The sequence below is a fragment of the Cryptosporidium muris genome, genomic scaffold, assembly GCF_000006515.1.
Source record: "Cryptosporidium muris RN66 scf_1106632373431 genomic scaffold, whole genome shotgun sequence".
Lineage (NCBI taxonomy): Eukaryota > Apicomplexa > Conoidasida > Eucoccidiorida > Cryptosporidiidae > Cryptosporidium > Cryptosporidium muris.
In genome coordinates this window covers 402,745-420,967 of record NW_002196573.1, presented here as the reverse complement: position 1 = coordinate 420,967, position 18,223 = coordinate 402,745, and the positions used below count along the sequence as shown (strand labels likewise).

At 28.4% G+C, this 18,223-nt stretch overlaps 8 protein-coding genes across 8 annotated transcripts, besides 6 other annotated features; 3 read left to right on the top strand and 5 right to left on the bottom strand.

Moving 5' to 3' along the window:
• Positions 1 to 5: 5 nt before the first annotated feature.
• Positions 6 to 848, top strand: CMU_008780 (diphthine synthase family protein; the record flags this gene model as incomplete). Its single annotated transcript, XM_002140700.1, has 1 exon — positions 6 to 848. One exon carries the CDS (start codon positions 6 to 8, stop codon positions 846 to 848), a length of 843 nt encoding a protein of 280 aa, XP_002140736.1.
• A 42-nt stretch (positions 849 to 890) lies between these two features.
• On the bottom strand, positions 891 to 1,610 carry CMU_008770 (uncharacterized protein; the record flags this gene model as incomplete). The annotated part of the gene is made up of 1 exon (XM_002140699.1): positions 891 to 1,610. The coding sequence occupies one exon, from the start codon at positions 1,608 to 1,610 to the stop codon at positions 891 to 893; it is 720 nt and encodes a 239-aa protein (XP_002140735.1).
• Positions 1,611 to 1,666: 56 nt separating this feature from the next.
• On the bottom strand, positions 1,667 to 2,316 carry CMU_008760 (uncharacterized protein; the record flags this gene model as incomplete). Its single annotated transcript, XM_002140698.1, has 2 exons — positions 1,667 to 1,726; positions 1,792 to 2,316. 2 exons carry the CDS (start codon positions 2,314 to 2,316, stop codon positions 1,667 to 1,669), a joined length of 585 nt encoding a protein of 194 aa, XP_002140734.1.
• Positions 2,317 to 2,481: 165 nt separating this feature from the next.
• Positions 2,482 to 2,513: a sequence feature (AT_rich).
• Positions 2,514 to 2,739: 226 nt separating this feature from the next.
• CMU_008750 (uncharacterized protein) lies at positions 2,740 to 4,071 on the top strand (the record flags this gene model as incomplete). Its single annotated transcript, XM_002140697.1, has 1 exon — positions 2,740 to 4,071. The coding sequence occupies one exon, from the start codon at positions 2,740 to 2,742 to the stop codon at positions 4,069 to 4,071; it is 1,332 nt and encodes a 443-aa protein (XP_002140733.1).
• A 5-nt stretch (positions 4,072 to 4,076) lies between these two features.
• Positions 4,077 to 4,117: a sequence feature (AT_rich).
• Positions 4,118 to 4,166: 49 nt separating this feature from the next.
• Positions 4,167 to 4,897, bottom strand: CMU_008740 (uncharacterized protein; the record flags this gene model as incomplete). Its single annotated transcript, XM_002140696.1, has 3 exons — positions 4,167 to 4,190; positions 4,257 to 4,800; positions 4,875 to 4,897. 3 exons carry the CDS (start codon positions 4,895 to 4,897, stop codon positions 4,167 to 4,169), a joined length of 591 nt encoding a protein of 196 aa, XP_002140732.1.
• Positions 4,194 to 4,233: a sequence feature (AT_rich).
• Positions 4,898 to 5,099: 202 nt separating the features above from the next.
• On the top strand, positions 5,100 to 11,486 carry CMU_008730 (uncharacterized protein; the record flags this gene model as incomplete). The annotated part of the gene is made up of 1 exon (XM_002140695.1): positions 5,100 to 11,486. The coding sequence occupies one exon, from the start codon at positions 5,100 to 5,102 to the stop codon at positions 11,484 to 11,486; it is 6,387 nt and encodes a 2,128-aa protein (XP_002140731.1).
• A 24-nt stretch (positions 11,487 to 11,510) lies between these two features.
• On the bottom strand, positions 11,511 to 13,271 carry CMU_008720 (glycerol-3-phosphate acyltransferase protein, putative; the record flags this gene model as incomplete). The annotated part of the gene is made up of 1 exon (XM_002140694.1): positions 11,511 to 13,271. One exon carries the CDS (start codon positions 13,269 to 13,271, stop codon positions 11,511 to 11,513), a length of 1,761 nt encoding a protein of 586 aa, XP_002140730.1.
• Positions 13,272 to 13,277: 6 nt separating this feature from the next.
• Positions 13,278 to 13,312: a sequence feature (AT_rich).
• A 148-nt stretch (positions 13,313 to 13,460) lies between these two features.
• Positions 13,461 to 18,068, bottom strand: CMU_008710 (uncharacterized protein; the record flags this gene model as incomplete). Its single annotated transcript, XM_002140693.1, has 1 exon — positions 13,461 to 18,068. The coding sequence occupies one exon, from the start codon at positions 18,066 to 18,068 to the stop codon at positions 13,461 to 13,463; it is 4,608 nt and encodes a 1,535-aa protein (XP_002140729.1).
• Positions 16,226 to 16,281: a sequence feature (AT_rich).
• A 58-nt stretch (positions 18,069 to 18,126) lies between the features above and the next one.
• Positions 18,127 to 18,172: a sequence feature (AT_rich).
• Positions 18,173 to 18,223: the final 51 nt, after the last annotated feature.

Below are 18,223 nucleotides of genomic sequence, written 5' to 3'. Positions count from 1 at the left end.
TAAATATGGTGCTATATTTTATAGGTATTGGTCTATGTGATGAGAAAGATATAACATTAAGAGGCTTAGAAGTGATAGAAAGTGCTGATAAGATATATTTAGAATCATACACAGCTATTCTGTCACCAAATGCTAATATAGAAAAAGTTTTAGGGAAGAAAACTATTATTGAAGCTGATCGAAAATTTATAGAAGAAGGAAGTGATATAATGTTAGATGAAGCAACTAATCAACAAGTAGTTTTATTAGTTGTAGGAGATCCACTTTGTGCTACAACCCACTCTGACCTAATGTTAAGAGCATATGAAAAGAATATACAAGTTGAAATCATCCACAATGCAAGTATAATATCAGCGATAGGTGCTACAGGTTTACAAGTATATAAGTTTGGTGAAACAGTTTCAATTCCATTTTTTGATAATAATTGGCAACCAGAAAGTTTTTATGATAAAGTCAAGCTTAATATGAAGCAAGGATTACATACTTTGTGCTTACTTGATATTAAGGTTAAAGAGCAATCATTAGATAATATGATGCGAAATCTACCCATCTTTGAATCTCCCAGATATATGAATATTAATCAAGCAATTAAACAATTATATATAATTGAGAAGAAAAGAAATGAGAGAGTGGCATTACCCAGTACATTAGCATTTGGAGTAGCTAGGATAGGTTCAAAGAATCAACTGATTTTAGCTGGTACATTAGAACAGTTATCCTCTGTAGACTTTGGAGAACCACTACATTCACTTGTTTTATGTCATCCAGAACTTCATTTAATAGAGAAGAAATTCTTCGAAATTGCTAATAAACGTATGATTGATCAACTAGAAGCTAGATCTGTTTGATATTGTTAATATTTTATTTTTTCAAACTAGTTATTTGATTAATTATAAGTCTGAACTAAATATGGGTATTATAGCAAACGTTTTAATAGGTTTGAATGATGAAGGAAGAAATGTTTGATCCATTTCTAAAATGCATTCATACTTTGCTTCTTTAAATATACTAAGGTATTTAGAAACAGATCTAATTATACTACCATCTCTTTCATCATATTCATCTACATCATGTAATTCTATATTTTCCTTAATACAAATCACACTAGATGAATCACCAATACTATTATATTTTAATCCATTCTTCATTTTGACTAAGAAATTTAATAATTCATCATCAGATAAATATTGGACGACCCATTGTATCCATATAATATCGTATCTATTAGCAATGGGTTCAAAGTTTTGTAGATTACTGTGGTAGGAGTTAGTATACTTTATGTTATCCATAGCTACCTGTAAATGTTTACTAACTGATTCTAGTAAATCAATTTCATTACATAATGGTGCGAGGATAGATGTAACACGACCAATTCCACAACCAGCATCCAGTCCACATAAAAATTTGTCAGTACATATCTTTGGATGTTGTCTCAATGCAATTAAAAAGTCCTGAGAATTACTCAAATCTATCTCATGAATTTCTGTAAAATTATCCAACATTCCAGCAATTGTTGCTAGTTGATTTTCCCAAAATAAGTTTGAGACATTATTGACATTTCCCAAATTTTTTTTATCTGTAGCCTGCTTATTCTCCATAAGACTTCCCATATTAACTAAGTTCATAAATTGACTCAGATATATTTTGCGGCGCTACTGTCAAACTTTCATTCCATAAAAATTAGCAATTCAGAATCTTTACTTGAATTTGATATATTAAGAAGGTCCTAATCAAATTATTAATAATCAAAACAATTAATCAGGTTAATTGATCATATATGGTAACACGTACCTTTGTTGTTATATGTTTGTCATATATCTCTAAATCAAGTTTCTCAATCATTGAACTTCTAGATATAAAATATAATACTTTCCTATATTTATACTTTTTTAAAAGTCTCCAATAAAATAATGCTAGAAGCAAAATATTTATGATATAATATCTGTTAAATAAAATGTAATCTTTGAAATCCAAACTCAAAGATTCGTCTACTTTATTATCATTTACTATTCTTGGTTTACATTGTGTTATCTTAAAATTGAAGGTTTCCCATGTATTATATTGTAATCTTAGGATTTCCCACAAATTCCTATTTGAATTTTCTAGTACTCTCTTCTCAAACTTAACTAGTAAACACTTGTTTGTGTCACCCAAATTTACTTTATATTTTTTAAGACCTTGTGAATCCTCTAAGAATATAGGAAATAAACATTTAAGTTGTCCCTTTAATCCAATGATAGTTGTGTCAATTAGCTTGAATTTTATTCTATTACTGCATTTCACTGTATCTATTGGATACTTTTCCTGATGGTCCATATAAATTACTATAGAGCTTTTAACAATTTTATTACTTCAATACCATAATTAGGGAAAGTAAGATCTTAATAAGCTTACCTTGTTGGTATATTATCCAGTATGTTTAAATTTATTCCTCCCACACCTAAGTATACTGAAAATAAAATGCTAAAAAGTAAATGGGTCATTAAATTTTTTAAATTTTAAATTTATTATAAGTCCCTGATTTAGTGAGTTTGCATATTCATAATATAACAAAAATATGGTAATAATTTTGTATGCATGCAAGATTACAATGCTTGACTAGTTTCTCCCAAATTAGGCGCTAAAAAAAAGGCGCTATTAATTAGATACCTTATATTGACTTCACTAATATGTTAGAAACTCTGGAATTATCTACACAATTAAGAAACAATGCTCTAAAGTACTATTAAAAGTCTATATATGAGGAAATTTGATCATTGGAAAGATATAGGGTATAATCCAGACTGGATTAAATTTCGTCGAAGAATATGTAAAGAAGACTTTAGTGGAATACTATCTGTCCTTATATTGGGTCCAAAGAATAGTGGAAAGACTACATATTTACTTTCCATAATACAGTGTATTTTAAGATATCGCAAAGATAACCCATCTGTATATGTCTTAGATTGTGATTTAGGTCAACCACTTATAGCACCTATAGCTTGCCTAAAGCTAGTTAAATGGGACTACTATACTACACCTATTAATATAAGCAATCAGTTTCTTCTACCTGAATTGATGTTCTTTATTGGAGGAAATAGTCCTATTGTTAATCCAATAAGATATTTAGAAGGTATAAAACATTGCATAGAATATATGAGGCAATTATCTCAAGAGAATAATGCTATTTTACTTATAAATATGCCAGGATGGGTTACGGGAATAGGTCTTGAAATTGCTTCAATTATTACTGCATTATGTGTTTCTATTTCAACAAAAGTCCATGTGGGTTTTACAAAATCCTTTGTAGATACTATAAATAATGAGGATTCAACTTTAAGACAAAGTGATAATATGCATCTAGTGACAGCTAGTTTCCTATCATACCCCTCAATAAATTTATCTATATTTAAGAATAAGACAGAGATATTTTATGTACAGAATATTTTTGAAACTAAAGTAATTATAGAAAAATTAGAAGATATATCTGATTTTATTAATAAACCATCAATTTACATTAAATCTAATAAAAAATCAAATATAATGGATGAATTTGCTAATTATATTGGATATACTCTTTTAGAAAATAATGTGACACTTTTTGGTGGGAAGACTCTTTCATTACCATTTGATTTTACTTTCGTTATTCCAGCTCCAAATACTTCTATAATGGATAGTGATAGTTCCCTTCATATACCTTATCGACTTACAAATGCAATTGTAGCATTGTGTATATGTAGGGAGACAGAATTCTTGACTAATTCAAAGATATCTAAAGAAGTTTCTCAATTAATAATACTCCATTCTTCTGTTTTGTATCCATGTATTGGATTGGGAATTGTTCATCATCTAGATTATTCAAACAAATATATAGTAATTCAAATACCAAATTGGATATCTGATTATATCCTAAATGAAGTTAATATTGTTCAATTGACAGAAATGATGATACCTTTGAATTCTGCAAATTATACTCATAAACCTTACTTGTGCCCAAGAAATAATATAATTAGTGGAATGGTTTCAGGCTCGAAGGTTCCAATAAATAGGAGAAATGTCAAACGCAAAATCCTTAAAAGATCAAGCCACTAGAGAGGTAATTAAATTTAGTTTTTAAAATTGTAATTTAATATATTTAGTTTAAGATTTATCTTTCAAGTTTCTAAGAAGTAATAAGCTTCACATAATTATTTATTGTAATTATGACGAGTCTGAAATATTAAAAAAATATTATAAAATAATATTATATAAATACTAATACTTTGCAAAACACCTACCATTGCATTCAATACTATAGAAAAATCTGTTACTTCTTTGTTTGTCAAGTTATTCAAACTAGTTTGATCACTAAAAAATAAGACACATAAACAATCACAAAAAGTTACAGCTAATTCATATTTAGAAGTGTTACATGAAAACCATAGTACTCTTTTTTTATCCTCATCTTTACTGGAATGATCTTTAATATCATGATCCTTTATATTCTTTAAGACAAAACTCTGACCCCAAAAATCAATCATACTCGTTTCAAAAATACATTCCTTGTCTAATTTCATCTCAAATAAGTTACTAAATATTTCTTCTAATTTTCCAAATATCACTTCATCGACGTGAGGATGTAATGATGTCTTTAATTTCCAACGATCACTTTCATTCTTTTCTGCAACGATTACACCATGATTGTTACTAAACCAAGAAGGAAAAAGTTCAATACATATATTATCCCATGTATTAAGGTTAGATGGAGACTTTATTTCAATTGCTCTTCGTCTTTTTCGTGGTAAAAGGGTCTTCTTAATACTTTTTCCCTTCTTTTTCACTCTATATTGGATAGAATCGCACACACGCTCATCATAAAGTCAAATTTTAAATAATTAAAGATCAAGTAAACCTACTTTCTCGTATTATTAGTATCCATATAAATTAAAACTTTTATTTTAAAGATCTTTGATATCCCTAATACGTCTATTTATTAGGACTCCTCTTAATCTCTTCTAATGATACCACGCTCAATCTAAATTTAGTATTGACATACACCGCCGAAATTTAACTCAATATTGGTTTAGAAATAGTCAACAGAAGTAAACTAGAAGTGTATAGATAATAGTACTATTGCACAGATGTTAAATAAAACCTTTAAACGTCGTATTGCTGATGTTTTAGATAGGTTGAATAATTGTGAATTACTTCAAAATAGTGCAATAATAACTTTGGGACAAAACTTGGAAGAATTAGAAAATTCTCCAAATGAATCTGAAGAAATAATATTAACTGAACTTCTCGTTTCAATTGTGATGGAGTCTGATTTAGAATGTAATATTTCATTATTGAAGGAGTTCATTTCAGAAATTCCAGTAATTAATATATCACCTAGGATACGTCTAAAGGCAGTGAAAACATTGTTAAAATTTAATCGTTACAAGGCTTTGAATATATTCAGGAGATTATCCAGCATAACAACTAACAACTCCAAACGTCTTCCTATAGTAGTGATCCGCCCTCTTTTAAAATATATATTGTGTAATGAACGAGATATAGGAGAAATACCATCAATCCAAGAACTAATTAGCTTTTTTTTGAAAAATAGCCATTGTATTTGTACATTACTTGACATCTGTTTTGAAAACAAAAAATTTGAGCTTCTAATAAAATTATTGAGTGACTTACTACCACTTATAAAACTACCCTTTTTGTCTGATGTATTTAATCTTATTTGCTCGAAGGTTGTATCAAAAGTTAAATTTGAAACATCCTTTAGTCCTAAAAAAGTTCAAGATTTGTCTTTTTATTCTTTAATTGGTGCAGAAAATAATCAAATTGCATGCCTAATTATTATAATGATTATTAACTGCAGGAAAAGTACTTCTTTATACCTTTTATTAATGACAACAGTCCTTAATATAAAGGGATCAATAAATCTAACTCTTTTATTATTTCTGAGTTTATTGTCATCTTATAAGTTATATTTAGAAGATTCAAATTTCAAAAAAGATGAACTAGAAAAAAGTGATGATCCAGAATATGAAACATTGACAGATCCCTTACAGCTTATTCAACTACTAGTTCAATTAGCTGAAGATATTGAACCTCTCTTATCGGACTCCAAGAATCACCTAATTGTATCAAGTATAATATCTTCAATTAGTTTATTAATATATTACTGCAGTGATATAGAATACTTGGACTGTCTTGTGAATATAATTATTAAACTAAAGTCTGTTATGGCCCCTCAAGATCACGTTTCTATATATGCTTCTCTACTTTATCATACAAAAGGAGGCTTAGCACCAAATGAACCTCTAGCTATTTTTTCTTTAGATTCAATAAAAAAACTTGGATATAATGAAATTCCTGATGAAGTGTATGGGTATTCTTTCAACATTTCAGACTTTATTACTTCTATAAAAGGTTTAATTCTTGTAATAGATGATGAAAACCTAATTTTGTCAGTTTTTTCACATATATTAATTGGGCTATATCCTGGTTTTTTACTGATAATCTCGATATCTCTCCTTAATATAAATTATATCTATACAGATATTAATTTGATTAGGAATTTAGCTGTAATGACAAATTTTTTGTTGGGGATTCCAAGAAACAAAAAAAATAGTAAAATCAACAATGATATTTACATAAAAATAATGTACAAATACATATATACAATAGGCCTTAATAATCCATTGCAGACTTTAGACTCATTTTACCCTAATTTAATGAAACTCCAAGATGTACAACCTAATGTTGCTAAAGAACAGTGTCATCTTCTATGTACATTAGCAACAAATAAATATACCATTCCAATTATTTATAAACATATCATCAAAATATCTAGTGATAATGAATTAGAAACTTTCAATCAGCCCTCAGAAATCAAATTGGAAAGTTTGTATCAAAGTCTAAGGTTTTTATTTGAGATGTATATAAATGGCGAACTTCCTTTTTCAAAGTTGGACACTATACTTTGTAAATGTACTGAGAAAGAGAAATTAGGAATCATAGCTCCATCTCAATTTATTGGGAATTTTGAATCAAACATTTCTTTTCCTTTTGGATACTTGATATTATACAATATAATTCGTTATAAACCAGATATTATAGATGAATATCATATATCGATTATTCAAGAAGGGCTTCTTTCTTGTGATCCAAGCTTAGTTACAATTTCGATTCATTGCTTAACTGAACTTTGTAAAGCAGAAATTATGGATTTCGAGAAATGTCTCATGATTATTATTAAACATCACCCACTACTATTTGAAACTAAATTGGAACTTCCACACTTTGTGACTCCAATAAGTTACAATAAAGTCTCACATTATCAATATATAGTACCTACTATATCAAGTTTTGCAAGATTTGTAAAGTTCTATATATTAAAAATGTTTCCTAAGGACTCAACTTCCATAATTTCTAATACTTTATACTATACTATTCCTGCAATGGTACAAATTTGCAATGAAAAAATTCCACTATTATCTTGTTATTGTTTTGAAGCACTTTCTCCAATATTTCTCCAATATTTTCAAGATTATCAAGATCTGAATTCCAATTTGAGTTCATTCATTGATTGGGTTATGAGCAGCTTTAATAGAAACCTTACTTTATTTGAAGAATTTTTGCAGTACATCTTCGACTCAATTTCATATAATATTGATATAGAACCATTCAGTATAAATTCATTAAATTTCATTATTTCAACTTTAACTTATCCTATTTTATCTATTTTAAATCAACAGGGAACAAGAACAGTAGGTACAACTCAAAACTCAGCAAGTCAATCCTCTAATTCTAGATATTTGAATAACTTTTGGTTAAAGTCTCTCACAACAATTAAATCAAAATATAATCACCAGAGTATTCAGGAATTATTGAATTTAATTGTATTCGATCCAAAATCAGTTCGTATTGAAGTTTTTAAAAATAATAACTTAGATGATTTCAAGAAATTTCAACAAATATTTATTAGGGAGATAATTCGTACAGTAAAATCCCTAAAATTAATTTCTTCTAATATTTTAAGATTGAGGTACATTTATTTTTTTTCAGATTTGTTTAGTAAATATTTTAAGCAGATCGAATTTATTCACAATCATATTCTCAAGCGACAAAATACTAAGAATTCTACAACAAACCGTACAACTAAAAAGATTTCAAATTCAAAAGGAAGTTCTTCACTTGATTCTTTTTTAACTTCACCTTTTCTTTCAGATACTCCTTTAAAAGATATTTTTATAAATGAATCCTTATATCTATTTTATATAATGGCATCCTATTTACCATTTGAAGAAAATAGTGAAAACTCAAATTTTTTTGATTTAGACTTAATTAATAAAATAATATCTGATAAGAGTAATGACTTACTTTTAAAGGAAGAAATTTTTATTGATAGTCAGTGTTTTCTTGTATATGCAATTGTTGGTTTAGCTATATGCATACCTCAAATTTCAGACTTAGTTTCTAATTTTTTCTCTATTCTTTTGAAATTGGAGACATTACCTTTTAAAATATTTTCTTATGTTGTTTCAGGAACTTTTATACTTCATAAGATTTGTTGTTTAGGACCTATAAGATTGAACATGACTTCAGAATTGGAGGATATTATTTATTTGGGCTTGATACCTATTCCTAAGTATTCAAGTAGACTTTATCCTACTGAAGATCTTATTGACTTAAGTTTAATAGTCATGAATCAGGGTATAATCTTAAATAATATGGAAAGTGAATATAACCAAGTTAATGAGTGGAAATCCATTCTAGATCAGTACTTGAAAATTGAAATGGGTGACTCACAAAGTCTCACAAAATCTAGAGTATTCAGTTGGACATTTGGTATATCTACAATTATTGAAACTATGTCTAATACTCTTCCCACAAAAGAAAATCTGCAACATTTACTAAATATATATAGGATATTTAAGGGTAAAAAAAGTTTAAATTTTAATCTAGATCGAGAAGTTTATCCTTTGATATTAGAATGCCTACTAACTGTTTCACTATATAAACACAATTTAGTGACAATAGAAGAACTTTGGAATCTGACTGTATACTGGGAGAAGAATTATGAGAGTTATTCTAACAACTTATCTGGTTTAAAGGAAGTTGATAAGTCAAATTTATGGATTAGTATAGATGTGTTTGCAATTTGTTATCTTCACTATATAGCAAGACATTCAAATGAAAGTTGCTCCAAAAACTTGTCTAAGTCTTGGATCAAACCTTTAATTAAACAGGTAATAGCTACAAATATTTCATGGGATGACGATTCACTAGTATTTATCTTTTCAGCAATTTTTATTTATCATGACATTGTAATTTTACCTTGGAAATTATCTTTTAATAGAGATTTGGATATGATTAGTAATCTAACAAGTTCGATAGTAAATTCAAGTGAATTACTTGAAATATTTGAATTTTTGTATCATCAAATTGTTGATACAAACCAATTTCTAGCTAAATCTCAAAGAAAAAATTCAAAGTTATCTTCATTAAACTCTTTTGAGCAGTTTATTTTATCTTTGTCGGATCCAACAAAAGCAACAAATCTCATACTTCTATCTTCTTTTGTTTTTATTGATAGCATGAACTTTTTAAATTTCAACGAAAGTTCGTCTTCTTCATTAACATCCCCATCATCTTTGTTGTTCTATCTTTTACAAAGAGTCAATAATATATTATCAGGATGGAGAAAAAACATTCATTTATCTCCTTTTTGTGTATCTTCCATTTTATTTGGATCAAATGAGAATATTCGTGATATTTTAAGTTTGGGGATTATTCTTAAAGCTATTAAATACTCTTCATCACTAAATTGTATTAATTTCAATCTTTCAGGTATAATTCACTTCTTGCTTTTTGATTGTGTTATGCCATTGATTAGCAGTCAATTTTTGGAGAATCAGGGGCTTTTGGAGATAGATAGAATGAAAGTAGTACTTGAATGGTTTTGGATTATATTTACGGACTTTATGACTGTATACTTAGTTAATGAACCTTTTATTAGTCAAAGTCTGACTAGATTTGGTTATCAACTCTTCAATACTGGACTATATAGTCGATCTAATCACTCTTTTTGGAACATCCTAATTATTTCATACTTAAGGTTGGTACAATGTATATTTATTACAATGAGCGAAATCACTACCCTTAATGACTTTATGAGTTTTTTATTCATGGCCCTTACTGAGAGTAATTCTCAAGAAACAAGTGTTTTAAATCACAATTCTGGGCTTTTCTTAAACTGTTTACTAGTAAACATAAAGCAAATTTTTAACATTTACCAGAATAATATAAATAACACACAAAGCCATACTCAATTTCCAGATTTCTCATATAGTCAACTACAGAGTATTAGTATAAAGACTCAAAGAATAATAATTCCGCTCTTCAAGTACTATCTAGTGCCAAAAATGTATGACTTTCCTTTCTCTGTAACAATTTCAACAACTCTTCTAATAAAGTCTATACTATCTAGCTTTGTAAGATCTGATTATAGAGATCTTAATACTAGTAAGGAATCAATAAAGGGAAACATTATGAATTTGATTAAGAGTTTACCACCCTTGTGTATAGGGTGGCTTGTTATACACGAAGGAGTCCCTATCGAATTTCTACATCTACGAACAAGACTATACATTGAATATGCTGAAGATATAATAAACTCTGAACATATAAGAGATATAGTACATACTGCATTCTGCTATTTCCAGTACACTATTTTCAAAGAAGGTGACTTAGTCACAAGTAATCGTGAAAATAGTGAATATATATTAAAGTATCTTTCGAGTTTAATTAAAATAGAGAAGTATTCTTGTTCTTCTATATTATTGCTACTGTATACATTAGCATTTATGTTTATACCAGATCTCAGTTATCTTTTATATGAGGTTTATATAGAAGATAAAGGTAACTTTACGAATAAAACAAAGAATTTAATAAAATCAACAGAGTGGCATGATATAAGGAATTTTTCTTTGTTGGACTCAGTAGACCATCCTTCCTTTAAAAACCCAGATGATATATTTATTGATAATAAAGGAATACAATTCTTATCTTATCACTATGATGAGATAAAAGCAAACTTCTTTTCTATTGATACGAACTTTTTGTCTATACAAAGTAGTTTTACTGGTGATACCTGTTATATTCCATGGAATATTTACAAACCATCTCCAATATTTTATAATATAAATCTTTTCTTCAAAAAAGAAGACTACTTCAGCAGCCTAAATAACTACAGAGAAGATATTAGGATATGGAGAAGACTTCTACCATATCGATTTTCCAATAATCTTAAGAACATTTCTCAAATTAATAATTCCAAATATTCAAATCTGATAAATAAAATTGAAGATTTGGAAATTGTGAAGTTAATATTACCAATAATATTAGCGTTTATAGACAACATGTACTCACCAAGTTTAATATCTAATGATTCTTTTATTAATTTGGACCTTATAAAAACCTTTAAATACAGCATTCAAAAATTACATTTTATCACCAATAGATAATATATAAAATTTTCGATATGAAGATTATAAGATTTCCTCTCTTGCATCATACTTTGCACGTATCAGTACTGGTACGTATTCACCCAGTAATGAGCCTATTCTTTTATTATCTGATTGTATCACTGCATATGGTACAACTGTTGAAAACTTATCAACAAATGTTGGAGATACTTGAGGTCCTTTAGTATATACCATTTCACGAATCTTTTGTTGAAGTTTTATTCTAGTATGTAATAAGTTTCTTTCAGTTCCTCTCAGATAATTAATATTTGAAAGGACAACATAAAATAATGTCCTTATATTTCTTGCTAGAGGTAAAATTCTCTCAAAAGATCTTCTTGAAGCATAAAATAGAGGAGGCAATAATGTACATGTGAAAGAGGTACACACAATTTTCCATATTAAACTTGATTTGGAGAAAAAAAATATTGAAAACAATATGGCATAACATAATGTAATAGTTGGTAGTAATGCTATAATTACAAGTATTCTATAAGATGCCAATACATCTGTTCCTCTAATTTTGACATCTGAACCTGCTAAAGCTTTCTTTCTATGCCTCTCAGCTAGAAGTGCAGGAATATATCTAATTGGTGCCCATAATGGGAAAAATGAGCCACCTATTATTATAACTAAAATCAACAAAAAAAATTTCGTAATAATTAATGTTATTGCAGCTGTTACAGGTTGTCTTAGTTGCCAAACTTCATTATCTGGTACTCCATATTGATTAATCATATCTTCATATTCACATAATCCTTTGCGTAGTTCTTCTAACTCAATGTCATCGCTTAAAACCCAAAAAAACTGTGAAAATAATTGATGTAAGTGATAATAATTATCTTGGGATAATGTCGTTCTATCAGGCGCATATAATTGAACGCATAGTCTGATGCAAGTCAGCGTTGTATAATCCCTAGCTGATACAAATACTGACTTCATACCCTTCTCAACAGTATCTAAAAGTTTTTTTACAGCATCACTAGGATTATTTTCATATTCTTGGGCCAACTCAACTGTTACAGGTATTGGTTGTCCAATCTCTACAACAGCGCTTGACAGTGCTTTGTATGGTTCATAATAATTTAATCCCACAGGTACTATCAAGAGATCTTCTGCACCTTCTAATACAGATGTTAATGCCATAACTGCTACACCTGGTTTAAGTGGCAACAAAGTAGTTCTATCATGTGATCCACCCTCTGGAAAAATCCCAATAGCATGACCACCCCTCATTACATCAGACACTGCCTCATATACAGAACTTTGGTCAATTTTTGGTATAACTACGAATGGGTATCCCTCAGATCTATCACTAGAAAATTCGATACCTATCTCAGTATCAATTAATAGTTCATTATCAGAAATTACATCGACAACTTTCCTACATATCTTTGTATTTTGGAAAGAAATAAGATCATGTACTTTGACATCTAATTTCAATCTTGTATTCACCCCTCTTATCCTTTTATCTGATATTGAATCCCAATACAAACCACCAATACCACGATAGCGTAAATCTTGTGGTCTCTGAACAGTTATACAGCCTGCTGATTGAGCAAATCTTCCAATTATAGGTCTCTTCGTAGAAATATCAGCAATCAAGAATCTAATATGACGTGGAAAGATTGCAATCAACATTGCAGCATCGACAAATTGATTCATATGATTACCAACAAATATAACAGGACCATATAGTGGTATCCTTTCCTTTCCTAAGACAGTAACGTTCTTAAAAAAAGTTTTCATCACTATTTGAGCGATTAGTTTAACCAAAAAGTACATTTCTAGATATATAAAAATTTATTAAACTTGAATAATTAATTGAGCCATATAAAAAGTGATTGTAAAAAATTAGAAAAATAACTTAGAGCGAGTTAAATTATTTATGAAATATCTGGACTATGGCGCTATATAGCAAAATCTAGCAGCATCTAGGATACATGTGCAGTATCACTTCATCACATATAACATCTAAAGAAACATTGATTTAATAAAGGTAGTCCAGTGAGGAGTTAGTTTACAGTCATTGTATGATGCATTATCCAAAAATAAATTCTCCTGTAATATTCCTTCTTCACATTCATCAAAAGTTATAAATTCATCAAGATCACCAATATCTTGTATATTAGAACTCTTAAGTTTATATTGACTAATTTCACAATTATCCCAATACTTCAATATCCAACTCTCTATTGTCTGACAATATTTAAGCATCTCATTACATTCCAACAATAAATCCTGCCAATAAGAATTAATTGAAACTTCTTGTACACCTTGATAGGTAGCAAAATTTTCCTGATTCTCTAGAGACATGGGAATTGGGATTCTTTCCAACCTAAATATCTCCATCTGCAACACTTCAATACTTCTATTTAGTAAACATATAACACATTTAATCCATTTATAATCCTTTTGTACAGTTTCATTGTCAGGACTAGATGTAGCTAACTCAAAACTTGATTCTATAATATGTATAAGATTCAAGAAACCAGATATAAAGTGGTGAAAGCACTCAAATTCACTGTGAATATTAATTAAAGGAATTTCATTAAGTTGTTTATTAATAAATAGTGAATTTTTATCCAATAGTGCTACAAATATGAATTGAATAGAGGGAAGAATTGATGGTCCATAATGGCGTAGTAATCTTAAGCTTATCTCAGGTAATTCATCATACAAAATATCTGTACAATATTTAATTAATTCAAAACTTGTATTATATAGTAATTTCTTGCTATCATAATTGTTCCATAATGCAGTTCTTGAGGCTATTTCAGTAATTAAAGATGGTATATCATGAAGTGGTGTATTATACATAGTAGAACGTAATATAATTAATAAGATAGTTTCATACCATTGTTCACGAGACGTTCTTGTATTTAGTAGTGGAAGAGTAAAACTTAGATGTGAATTAAAAGTTTTCGTATTTTGTATCTTAATAGATTCCTGCAGACTTCTCTCAGTTTTATTAAATAAATGTGTATTTTGAGATGAGTTAGTATTTGAAATATCATCTTCTATTGCTATTTCATCTGCTTCACTAATATTTTCATCTTGTTCAGATATAGTATTGAGTTCATTTTTATTAGGTGAATAAAATCCGTTATTCTGAAAGTTGATGTTGTTTGTATAATTTGTCTCTACTGTAAAAATAGGATTTTTACCCAAAGAATTAGATGGGAGAAGTAGAAATAAAGCCTCCTCAATAAAATCTCTCACTTTAGCAATAAGATTGTGGTCATTTTGGCAATAAATTTCACATGTATCAGCTATAACTGATAGTAAAGTTGAGACATGAAATATAATAGTATTGCAGTCACTTATTTTTTGTACTTCATAATATTGATCCTCACTCCTTTCATTTCCATTAGACAAAAAGAAGTGTCGTGAGTTTGAAGTTGGAGATGTACTTGATATAGGTGATTGACTTGAAGTGACAATAATTGGAGTAATACGCCGCTTATTAGAATTTGTTCTTGGAGGTGTAGCATCAGATGTATTAGATCGATTACGTGATATAGTTGGGGATATTGAGGAAGTATGTATTGGTATGGTACTTCTTTTAGTATCTGTCACTAAACATTGTAAACGTAGTGAAAATAATCTACATAAACCTATAATGTAACTTGAGATTGGAATAGAACCGAAATAATATCCTGTTCCATCTTTTTGGTTGACTAAATTTCCATTAGTCGACTGATTATTTATATAAGAGCCGAATAAATAAATTAACAGACTTCTAAATGTAATTCTTTGTATATCATAAATCTCTTTTATAATAATTTCATCATCCAATAACTCATTCCATAATAATATATAAACATCTTCAAAAGAAAAATGAAGTAACATTTCTTGAATTGAACTTCTTAGTCTAACAGATGTCAGTGAAAAAACAGTTTGAACTTTCGATGGCTCAGAATATTGCATCTCTTCTATATTAAAATATCCATTTAGAATGGAAATTAATGATAATATTGATAAATGTATAATCCAAGGTTTTGAAATGTTAAATGATTTGGATTTCTCTATAGTTTTCATTATTCCTAAATACTCCATGTATGAATACAAGTCACATATGAAACATCTTCCTAAAATTTCACAAGTATGCATTTGGTTTATTGGAAATATACAATTTACTTGAGTATTAGCCTGTTTTTGCTCAGAAAGATTGGATTCTACATTTATAAGTCCTGTAAATTCATCCTGATCAAAGATACTTTGCTTTCCACAATATTCTATTATCTTTTGTAAAAAGTGTATACCGAATTTTGCGGATATATAATATCTATTGTTAAATGTATCTGAATCATCAAATCCGCTTAAATCTGGTAGTATCATATATTCAAACGAGTATAAAGACATGTGACCACGTTGAATTAAAGGAGTGTATATAACACCTAATATGTGAGGAATACAACTGCAAACAAAATTACTAAGTTTTAAATTACTTTCAAAAGTGAGTTCTTGAGAAAAAGTTCTTGATTTAACTATTGGAAAATCAGAAATGTATCTATTATTTTCCCTATATTCGAGTATTTCTATATCATCATAATGCTTGTCATTCTCTTTATCATATTCTTCATTCCTTATTGTCAACTTTTCCACAATATCTAACAGTGACGTATTAATTAGCTTTCTTATCGAATTTGCAAACACATCTTTCTTTAAATTTCCCTTTCTTACAAAAAATTTGCTTCTCCAGTGTAAAAATACCGATGTAACTTGTATATTTTCACTAAAAAAAAATAATAACTTTAGATATAAAGAAATTATAGTAAATGTTATATTAATTGGAGTTTTAATGTCATTTCCACTATTAACATTTGCAAAGGCCAAATGTACAAAGTGTTGGTAAAGAGTTTTTTCACAAAGATCAAGAACCTTATGTACTGCCCGAAATTTTGGTATATTTTCCACTTTCAAATTATTTATTACCAAAAAAAGTTGTAGATATGGGAAAAGTTGAGAATTTACCAGGTGAATAGACCTGAAATTTAATATATTTAGTTGCACAGCCTTTGAAACATTTAACGGAAAAATATTTTTCTTCAATAATGAAGCAAGGTATATACCCAATTCAAAATGCCCATTGGATATTTCTATACTCCTCTCAAATACCCACAATAGTACTGAATTTTCTGTTCTTGGATTTAATAAGATTAAAAAAATTAAAACTAGGCAAACTCTTTTCTTATCTATTTCATCATCATCATTATGAATTTTATACATTTTCAATAATGATTCAATAATCAGTTGCATTGGACTTTTTAAAATAATTGAATCAAATGTCTTTGAAAATGTATCAAAATATTCAAGGATAGAATCCCCTGGTTTATAGTCAAATTCATTTGAAAAACAAGACATATTAGAGTCAAGAATAGTCAATTCTTTGATATAATTTAAATGATCCAATATATTCTCTCTGAATTGATATTCTGATAATTCAACTAGAGTATTAAGAATATCAGTTGATTCTTGGTACAACTGTAGTAGATCTTCAATATTATTATTATTTAAACTGTAGGAAGATAAAATCCATTGTAAAGTTGTAGCCATAATTAAAGGAAGAAAATTTGTATTAATAGCTGATAATGAACAGCGACAATCTTCATGAATCCTTTTATTAGTCTTTTTCTTATCCAAAGATAAATTTATATGATTGCGAAAGAATCTCCATAAAGAGATACAATGGACAAAAAATATGTTACAAAATAGATTGGAAGTACGACATTGATATAGTATTATTAATGCAATTTTTGTTGTACTCATTACATCATGTCTTTTTCTAAACCATTTAATGCTTGTCTGAAAATTTTCCTTATCAATAATCCATGTTTCATAGTCACATATGCAAAGAGTATCAAATAAACAAATATTTAAATTCCTACTGTGTTCTATTTGTATTTCATCCATTATTGAATAGACAAATATCCAAAGATCTAAGTTGTACCTTTCTAAGCTAGGAGAATCCAAATAATTCAAATAGTGTCCAAATTCTTGTAACCAATATTTAAGGTGATTATTTGGAAACAAATATAGTGAATTAAGATGAATATTACTTGACAAAATCAAAATTAAACAATTTCTGATAGAATTACGAACAACACCATGTATAACATATCGTAGTATCTTTGGATGTAGGCATTTTCTCAATGGATTTTTTGTTAGATTTAATGATTGGTTATGAAGAACAAAACACCATTCTAATATTAAAGGAATTGCTGCTATATCAATAGGTTGAAGTTTCTTAAATAAATTCTCAAAAAAAAAGCATATCTGCACTATTTCAAGTTCCATGGATAACTTACTAAGCATTTTCTCAAATACTTTCAAGTAAGGCATGCGGCTTTTAACTCCCACAATTCTTATTGCTTCTAAAAACAATTCAATCCAATCATTCACTGTAATACTAATATCGCCTGTTGACATTCTACCTAGAAAATTCTCAGTTGACCTTTTCCTTCTCTTTTTAATCTTTATTGATTGTTTATCCTCATATAATGGATTATTGACTACCTTATAATGCCCATACTTTTCTAATTTTCTTTTTAAAGGAAGACTAGACACTTTTTGAGACATTTTTGAAACAAAGTCAGGTTACTTAATCACATAAACCTGATTATATGATTTTAATTGCTTATATATTATATATTTATATATATATTCATTATTCAATTAAATTAGTGAAGGGCAAGATGTTCCCACATTTATCTTTAATATTTTGCCATTACAGT